The sequence below is a fragment of the Anastrepha obliqua genome, chromosome 5 (genome assembly GCF_027943255.1).
Source record: "Anastrepha obliqua isolate idAnaObli1 chromosome 5, idAnaObli1_1.0, whole genome shotgun sequence".
NCBI classification, from domain to species: Eukaryota; Metazoa; Arthropoda; class Insecta; order Diptera; family Tephritidae; genus Anastrepha; species Anastrepha obliqua.
In genome coordinates this window covers 10,746,756-10,756,496 of record NC_072896.1, presented here as the reverse complement: position 1 = coordinate 10,756,496, position 9,741 = coordinate 10,746,756, and the positions used below count along the sequence as shown (strand labels likewise).

Below are 9,741 nucleotides of genomic sequence, written 5' to 3'. Positions count from 1 at the left end.
CTCTAGAAATAACCAAGGAAAAATTTGGAATTTTACGGAAAAATTATATATAGTATTATGGAAAATTTATATGATGTTCCTATTATTATATTATTGAAAATAGCCTATTTCTGCCTGCCCATAGACCCCGATGTGCTTGTATGGTATGAATTTTTTAATTATAAGTAAAAAAAGGCAACAAAAACTACCTTTGTTTGATGCCCGCAACTGCACGCATAAATATTACAAAAAAATATTTTTCCCGTCGTTACTGAATTTTTTTTTTTCGTGCATTTTTATGTTATTAATAAATTTTACTCAACGAAATGACAGATGGCTGCTCTCACAAGCGCTGCCTGCCGGCGTGCGATAAAGTATTGGGTTTCACACAAATGTCAAATGTAATAAGAGATAAATATGGCATTACTAATCTGAGCTGCTCAAGAGATTAGTAAAGGAAATGCAGGTCACATAGCTTTTGGGCACAAACTTCCAAGCGCTTCATCTTCATAATACTGAATGTTGGCGAAGGAATTGCTTCGGAAAAGGCAAACAAAAATTTGGTAAAAAATATTTAACAATAAAAAACGTGAACTCTATTAATATAAAATTACTAATTATCAGATTTCTGAGTATGCAATAATTTATTTAATTTTTGTCTCTCATTAAATAAGAAATACCATATTAATCATCCTGTAAGCAGAGAAAGTGTTGCAGTAAACCCTTCTGGAGGGGCACACAAACAAGCTGACGCGCACGCTCATATGTTGTGCCACCAAGAAAACCGCAAGCATCAACTTCACCAACGCCAACATCAATAGTTACAGCAGCAACCACTGTAACTAGCGTACACATATACGAGTACACTCACATACATGCCTGAATACTCGTACAGTAGCGGATATGGAAATCCGAATAGATACTTAAGTACAGTACTAAGTTCGCTTTTCACGTGAAATGGCTGTCAAAATCCATACAAACTGCATTGCCGTGAAATATGCGTGAAATTTCGTATGTATACCACGATAAAGTAGTACTCAGTTTACACCGGGGGAGAATGTCACGCAACATGTCGGCAACAAGATGCTAGCAACATGTTTTCACACCTATTTAACCCTTTCGAACCTCCTGGTACACCATATGTACCACTAAATGTTTATAAAGTGTGTCTGAAAAATACATTTCAGAAATACCGACAGGATAGTTCTAGGCAGAATATTGATGAATAATTGATGAAATTTAAAGGAAGATCGTCCTTAAAATAACTTAAAGCAACTTCTGTGAATCTACTTGAGACTCTAGAGTTCCCAGCTTTAGGAACATGCATGCGAAACAAAAAAAAATCTACCAGTATTAGATGAGAAATTAAAAAGAAGCGAGTCTTCATTCAGGGTCAGCACATCTGGCCTTCTTTGCGTTAAGTGGCAAGATAAAAAAGGAAGTTATGGTGCTAAGCAACTGTCATACGTCAACAATGATAACAGTTAATAAAATGTTGAAAGATGGAAAAAAATATTAGTATCATGCCCTGAATCTATAAAGTTTTACCGAGAAGCAATGGGAGGAGTAGATGGCAGGAATTTACGAATACGATAGGAAGTCTACAATATGGTGGAAAAAGGTTTTCTACCGTCCACTAAAGTTTTTTAGAGAAAAACTTCCTTCCATCGAATTTCTAATAACATTAACTGAGTCATTAATAGCAGAAGGTAAGAAAACTGCAGCCGTCAGGTCGTTTATCTAAACGTCAGAGACAGCTGGGAAACGTATCTTTGCATTTACCGATGCCAATTCAAACTCGCAGACGTTGCTCCAAATGTGCGCTAGAAAAAAAGCAAACCAGAACAAAACATATTTGTCAGCAATGTAATATACCACTTTGCATGAATTGCTTTGCCACTTATCATACTGAAAATCAATAGATTCCGCACATTTTTTATAAAGCTAAGCTACTTTACGTTTATTTCGAATAAAAATCTGTTAGAATATGAATACTATTTTTGTATAACTTGAATTTTTCACCATTAAATGATATAAAAATTTAATTCTATACTTAGTTTTACTACTTGTCGATAGAGGACTGATGGTACACATGTAATACCACTCAAAGGTACTGCTGGTACAATGTTGTACCACCCCCCCTTACCCCTCCCATGACGAAATTGGGAAATCTTTAAATGCACACTTTTCAGTTATCCGTAATCCAATAAGTTGGAGCTAGTTAAATTATTTTTATTTAATAGGCTGAATGCCGGTTCGAAAGGGTTAAAAGGTGCATGTCATTGAACATTGAACTGACAGTTCGTTTGTGAGTGAAGCGCCTGAGTTTTTTTGAAGTGAAAACTTCTTTAGAATCGTTGGGAGTGATTTGAGACTCGATGAAACGAAAAAGCGACACTACGAAGCGTTATATGTTGATATACGTATATGTGTGTGGCTGCGTACGGCTGAGCCACGCTAGTATAGTGAGTATTGTAGTATGTGTACTACACTGCCTATTACTTGCTTTGGTGTTTAGTTCAAGCGTCATACGTATGTATGTTTGTATGTATGCTAGTACGTATGTGTGTATACTACACCACCTAATACTTGCTTAGACCAAGCGTCCTACGAATGTTTGTGTGTATGTTAGTATTATACGTCTGTGTAACATACGCGTCACGACGCTCATAATAGCAATCGCGTGTGCTGTATTGCGTCCGTATTTTTATATCCGTAAATATTTTCATTTTTAAATATTTATTTACATTTAATTGCCAAAGTTTGCGCTCTCATGTACACGATCTGCAGTTAGACAAAGTAGCAACATCGTCAAATTTTCTAATTCTTTCCGAGACTTGGTTGGATAATGAAAACATTTTCGACATTCCCAATTTTGATATTGTAGTTCAATTTAAAAGACCACAAACGAGAGAAGGCGGTGTTGAAATATACCACAATCAAAATGACGGTGCTCGTAATTGTAACTCCACAGATAGATCTGAATGCACAGCAACTAGAATCACTGTCTGTTCAGCTCTCTAAAGTGGGAGAAATATGTGCATGCGAAACCAGATTGAGCAATGGAAAAACAGTTTTAATTGTGTCAATTTATATTTCACCGAATCAATCAATAAATAGCATCACGGAATTCATTCACGAAAATTTAATAAAGTATACACCAGAAGTATCGCGGATACTTAGAAAAGATTACGATAAAGTTCCAATGATTTTAAGTGGCGAATTTAACGTAAATTTTGCATTGAACACAGCGGTTCCTTTAATTGACTTTCTCAATACAACATTCAATTTAAAAATGTGTAACAATCGCACTGAGTCGAAAACACGATCAAAAACAACAATTGACGCGGTATTTCAAAGATATGTTGACAACATCGAAACCAAAGCATTTGTATCATATTTTAGCTATCATAAGCCACTCGTATCATTTGTTGAAATTGAAAACATTGAGGATGAATAATAATAAAATGAAGAAAATAAAATATGAACTTTATAGCAATATTATAATGAACCTATAATTATCCCGCTCCTAATGCTGCTTTCGTCTTATTCTCTCTCAGTTTGTTTTACGGAAGGTTTCACTTCTATCGCGTCTAGCCGTTAGACTGGTATTTTTTTATTTAATCGATGTTTTAGTTCGGACTTTGTTGATCCAAATACTCTAAAGTTGTTATATATGTACTTCTCTTCTTCTTGTCATATTAGTAGGCTTGAACGTATCCAGTAAACCTTTGTGCGTTACGCTTTGCGTTCTTTGAATATCTCTGATCCAATTCCATTCTATAAAAGTCGATGCTTGCTCATTAATCTTGAAATACTAGCTATTAGAAGGGCTATATCTCCCTCACTTTCGTTTTCGATTTGATAAGAGGGGCGATTCACTCCCCAACTCTACTCGAGAAAATTAATTTCAATATTTCTCAGCGTAGCTTACGAAATTATGATATTTTTTGGTTAGGGATGGTTTGAACTAATTATGATTCCAGTACTGCGATTTCTAGAACTTTGAGAGAATTTAGTTCGCTTTCAAATCATATTAGCCTAGATTTCTCTTCAACAAAGTACCACTTCAAATTGTTACTAAATTAATTATTGAAGTGAATTCTAAGTACTCTCTAATATTCTTTCTGCGTAAATTATAAGAAATGTTCCATTTTATTTAATTCGGTACAATGGAACAAGCAAATTACAAGTTTACTTTATTTTTGATTGAAATATTTAGCATTCATCTGCATTTTTAGATTATTAAATGAATAAATAAAGAAGAAAATAAGTATCCAAGATGACGTATGGAATTTTTAAGCGAAACGTCTTCGCAAAGAGTCTAAGTGTAAATCCTCTTTAAATTTTTGTGTGTAAATATATAATATATTGTGTGTGACAATAACAGGTGTTACAGGTGAATGGATTGCGCTGTCGAGCGATGATTAACGATTTTTTATGACCGGAATTGGATGGTATTGATCTGGACAACGTTTATTTTCAACAAGACGGCGCTACGTGCCACACAAGCAACGAAACCATTGATCTTTTACGGGAAAAGTTTCTGGACCGTCTTATCTCTCGAAGAGGTGATCACAATTGGTCATCGAGATCTTGTGATTTAACACCTTGTGACTTTTTTCTTTGGGGCCACGTGAAAGAGAAGATCTACGCCAACAGCCCAAGGTTGATTCAAGACCTCAAAGATGGAATTCGTGAGGCTATCGAGGACATAGGGCAGCCACTTTTCAATTCGGTTATGAAAAATTTCATGAAAAGAATATTGTCCTGTAAGCGTGGTCGTGGTGGTCATTTGCCTGATGTTATTTTTCTTTACAATGAAATAAACATCCGATCATTTATATTATAAAATAACATTTTTCTTTGAATATGAAAGTATTAAAATAACCCTATATGAATGTGTGTTAATTTGTTTAAAAACACTTTTCTTACCAAAAGTGGCCAACTGCTTTCTGGCCGCTATAAGCTTCATCAGGAATCTCTAAATAAGATCAGTACCCAAATAACAAAGAAGAGCGCCGAAACAGTTTACCCAACGAAACTTTGTAGGATTAGGTAAATTCAATTCAATTAAAATGGGTTCCATAAATATAATTTTTGATGTTTGATTGGGTGTAATCGCGAAGATAAAGTTTATGTGAATATATCAAAAACTATTTAAGCTTCGAAAGATAGTATGCGGCTCAGGTGGAAAGTAATGAATTGAAGTCCCAATCATATCTATATAAATGTCGTTGAAAATTTCCTCAAAAGCGCCGACATCTGCAAGCGTTCACAGCGTATTATTAAAAAACGAATTTTCCAACGATCGACTGAAAAAGTATTAAAATCTGAATTTCAAAGTGCGCCACTGTACGCAAAAGTATTTGATACGCCAACCAAAGTAATTTGGTACGAAGGTGCTGACAATTGACATGAACATGCGGCACATTTCGGTTTTGGTTTCGTTGGCTGCTGCAGCGCGTGGCAGCTGGAGAAAACTGAAATGTAATTTCACTCTTTGATAAAACTGACACGTGATCTCAAAACCGTAAGTCTAATGGTTTTTCTAAGTAGGCATATGTGTACTGTTTTTTTTTCACCGATCTGAGTTTTCTTTCACAATTGCATCTACTTCAATTGATATCTTATTAGCGGTCGGAGCGCAATTCACTGGGTCACAAGGGTGACCACAAACAAGGTAACTTAATTAATGTACACGTAAAGCTATAACAGAGTTGTGAACTTTTTCTTAATTACAAGCAATAATGAATAAGATTAAAAAAATGTATATTTTTCAAATTCACGAGAAGAGCTTTGAGCTTAGTGTAAGATTTGGTGGCCAAATAAATGAAATGATGAAGGAGTTGAAGTTATGTATTCTGTATTAACCAGCTGAATCGGCGGTTGAAGTAACCAAAAATATCACCACTTTTTGTTTTCATTCATTCTAGGCCTCACCTGTCTAGTAATCTCACAAATGGGTTCCATGGTTCATCTATTGTTTGCCTGTATACCTACCTGATCCAGAACTTGATTGAGAATAAAGGGAATACTAGCTCCTCTCCTAAGAAGGTGGTTAGAAGTTGTCAGAAACTTTTTCCATTTATTTTCCCTCAAGCCATGAGTGGGCGGTATGCAAGATTTGGAGGCAAGGCATGGCAAATATGTTTACGAATGTCACGAAATTGGAAGGAAGAGTTGGTGGGGGAGTATTCTGTGAGGGGCTCCCCATCAAGTTCAAATTTAGGCTTTCGGATCAATGTATTGTTTTCCAGGTGGAGGTAGCCGGAATTAAGGGAGTACTGGGCTGGTTGCTCACTTCGGTAACTACTGTAAAGGATGTAAATAGGGCAATTAGGGCCTTGGGCTCGTTGTTGTGCGTTCGAAATTAGCCGGGGAACGCCTGGCTTCTCACTCGATTGCATCCGAATACTTCGAGATCAGGCTCATTTGAGTTCCCGGTCACAGCGGCATAGATGGTAACTGCTGAGCTGATGAGCTGGCTAGACAGGGAACCCTGGAGACGGTTTTAACGCAAAATGAGATGATTAGTGTTGCCTTGAAAACCTGTTGTCTGTTTCTCTAAAGATGGACCTCGCGTCAACTCAGCGCGCGCTGAGCTAGAGCGGAAATGTGCAAAGTCGTAAAATCCTTCTGGTCACGGGTAGATCGGGGGCGTTCGAGAACTTCTGGAGGGAACTTCTAAGCCTAATAAAGCTGTACCTCTCGATTTTAGTGAATATCATTACCGGACATAGTCCGTTAGGTGTCCATGCGGTAAGACTTGGGATTGCTTCAAGTACGTTCTGCGGAAACTGTCTGGAGGACGAGGTGGAATAGTTTCAACACATTCTTCCAACTGCCCTGCTCTCGGCGGGCAAAGATTTCGGCATCTGGGCTCTCACTTTTTCGCCACATCTGCGGATATTACAAGTTTAAATATCATGCCTCTGGTGAAGCACGAACGTAAATTAACCACCGTCGACGTCGTCGTAATCCCAAGGCCCCTTCTTCCCCCCTTCTCCTTTTCCTGTAGGGAATCAGAACGGACGAATTTTGAATATTTGTCCAAGTGTTCCCATTTATCCTAACCTAACCTAACCTAACCTGTCAGAGAAAAAGTTTACTGGAAATATGGTTATTGGGCCCAAAACGTGTTATAGGTGTGGATTGAATTTACTATTTTTATGCATTTAAAAGAAGAATTCAGCACAGTATACAAAAATATTTTCATTTTTGGCAAACAGTAACAACGTTCATATGTGACCCACTGTCATTATTGGCCCTTTTCTTCACAAAAAAAAATTTTTTTCCTTGGCCTTTTTCTTCAAAAAAAAAAAAATAAAAATAAAAATAAACGATGTAACTGTATATTACTACTAATTATGCATCTTTATACGCATTTCCAACGCATGCACTCCACTTACCCCTTTGCCTTGGACGCTGCTGCGGATGCACTGGTATGAAGCGATGCGGCACTAGACGCACATTTGGTGGGCATGGCAGAGTGCCAATATTGCGATATACCACAATATCGGTGTTACCCTGTAAAACAACGTGATCTTGGCGATTTTGCACGGTTGTGGTATCGTAGATGGTGTGCTGCTGTTGTTGAGGTTGTGGCTGCTGCTGATGGGTTTGATATTGTCTAGACGTTATGCTGCTTGCATTGCCAACGAAATGATGCTGCTGCTGCTGTTGATGTGGCTCTTCCTGCTGAACATGTTGTCGTATTGTTGTTGTTGTATTCGTTGTGATATGCTGATGATGGTGATGATCGATGGATGTGCTGACGCGCAATGTGGTGGTGGGTATGTCGGGTTGCGGCACAAAGTTATAATGCCTCTGCAGTTCATGCTGAGGTCCACGCTGGCGGTTAGCACTTTGTGGCAAAAGTGTTTGTTGTTGTTGCTGCTGCTGCTGCTGATGGTGATATTTTCCTTCTCGGGGATTGTATGAGAATTGTTGTTGCTGCTGCGTTTGATGCAGCCTTTGCTGTTGGGGTTGCTGGTGTTGCTGCTGCTGTTTCACAGCTCCCTCCCTTCGTCTCAATTCGTCAATTTGTTGCTGTTGTTGTTTGCGCAGAATTTGCTGTTGTTGTTGCTGTTGCTTTTGCCGCTCCTGCTGTGTTTGTTGTCTTCGCATATTCTTTGGTATATTTTCTGCGATTATTCGTTGCAACTGCGGCAGCTGTTCCGCGTCCGCTACTGACATGTTGCGTGTTGCATGCGTCGCATTTGGTTGCATGCGCTGCAGCAACACTTTCCGTCGGTTGCCTTTGTATCGCTGACCCGCAGCCATACCCAACGCTGTGTGATTGTGTGTTTTCGCGTGATATTTACGGCGCAGCTTTCGTTTGGCTGGCTGTTGCGTTGCTGGCAACATTGTTGCCGCAACATCGCTTTGTACAATTTCATTGTCAACACTTAGAGTAGAACTTACACTATTTACACTAACATTGTCGCTGGCGCGACTATTATTTACAAACTTTGTTGCGCTCTCCACGAATGAGAGCTGATTGACGCTGGATGACCGGTCGTCGGTCAACATGTTGACATGAGGCAAATGTTGCGTAGCCTGCAGTAAGAAGAAAAGCAGCAACATCGGGCGCGCTAATCGCGCCATTTGCCGATTATTACAAAACCATTTCGTTGATTTTCGTTTATCGCGTTGTTTTTGTTTGTTTGCGGTTGATAGATTAGACGTTGGCTGGCCGCATAGCGGCTGCTGTTCATCAGCGGCAAATGCCACGCTGACATTTCGCTTGACAAGCGCTGTCATTTTCAGTTATTTTTATTTATGTTATTCTATGTTTGTCCGAAATCATTTGTTGCACTTTGAGGGAAAGCATATTTAGGTTGCTGCCGCGCCACAGTTGCTACATTCATATACAAATTTTAACTGTGAAAATATCGATTTGGCTTTCAATAAATTTAAGTCACATTTCAAATCAATTAATTTTTGGTATTTGTATTTGACAGCTGCAGCGTTGGATTTTCTTTATTAAAATAAGCAGTTTATGACAAAAAAAAGAAAAAAGTAAAAAAAAATTAAATCAGCATTCCGTTGCCGCACGTACAACTCAATTAATTGTCGTTAATTTGCAATTTGTCTTCCCCCAGTATTTAACCCACTCTCTGCCTCTTCGCCTTGCGTTAAGTTTTCCAACTCTGGTGCCCCACAAAATAACTTCGCGCATTGCTCCAAGTAATTTTCTAGCACTTGCCGCCTGTTGCGCTGCTTCGCGCGGTAGCGTGTAACAGAGCGCGCCCGTCCCGTTAACCACATGTGGTGCATTACGCGCAATCGGTTAATTATATTCGGCACAATTTTATTGCTCAATTCGCGATTGCACAGAGCTGCGCTGCTGGTGGTCGAACAGCCTAATATTTTGTTATCAGAAACATTTAAAAATATGAACACAATTTTTCGGTTTTTTTTTGTGAATTGCGGTTTTTGATAATTTAGTAGGTGCTAAAAATTGTTTCGATGCCAGAAATGAAACAGGCCAGAGTATTAGTCACGCCACCAAGCAGGTGCACTCTGCTTCTCACAGATAGACAGAAAATCTCTTAAAACAGAATTAGCTATGGCAGAAATTATTGGCTAGGAAAATGGCGATGCATTACAGAGAGATAATAACAGTGATGATCCACTCAAATATCTAATAACGGTTCATTATCCGTTATGACAATCTACTTTTTTCCTATTTTTTATAATTTTCTTATGTATTTTAATTAATACCTCAAATACCACTTTAATTTGCGGCTGCACAAA

At 38.3% G+C, this 9,741-nt stretch overlaps 1 protein-coding gene across 1 annotated transcript; it reads right to left on the bottom strand.

Annotated features, from left to right (window-relative positions):
* Positions 1–663: 663 nt before the first annotated feature.
* On the bottom strand, positions 664–8,745 carry LOC129247392 (putative mediator of RNA polymerase II transcription subunit 26). Its single transcript, XM_054886511.1, has 3 exons — positions 8,081–8,745; positions 7,392–8,011; positions 664–815 (listed from the first exon to the last, which is right to left on the bottom strand). The coding sequence occupies exons 1-3, from the start codon at positions 8,743–8,745 to the stop codon at positions 664–666; spliced, it is 1,437 nt and encodes a 478-aa protein (XP_054742486.1).
* Positions 8,746–9,741: the final 996 nt, after the last annotated feature.

Bases quoted from the DNA above. Each gene is read 5' to 3' on its own strand.
- LOC129247392 (XM_054886511.1), bottom strand. From the start codon at position 8,745: ATGACAGCGCTTGTCAAGCGAAATGTCAGCGTGGCATTTGCCGCTGAT. The intron at 8,012-8,080 runs GCAAAAGCAACA...TGACGAATTGAG, and splicing joins CAACAAACACAGCAGGAGCG to ACGAAGGGAGGGAGCTGTGA. The intron at 816-7,391 runs GTAAGTGGAGTG...CGCTAGTTACAG, and splicing joins GCAGCGTCCAAGGCAAAGGG to TGGTTGCTGCTGTAACTATT.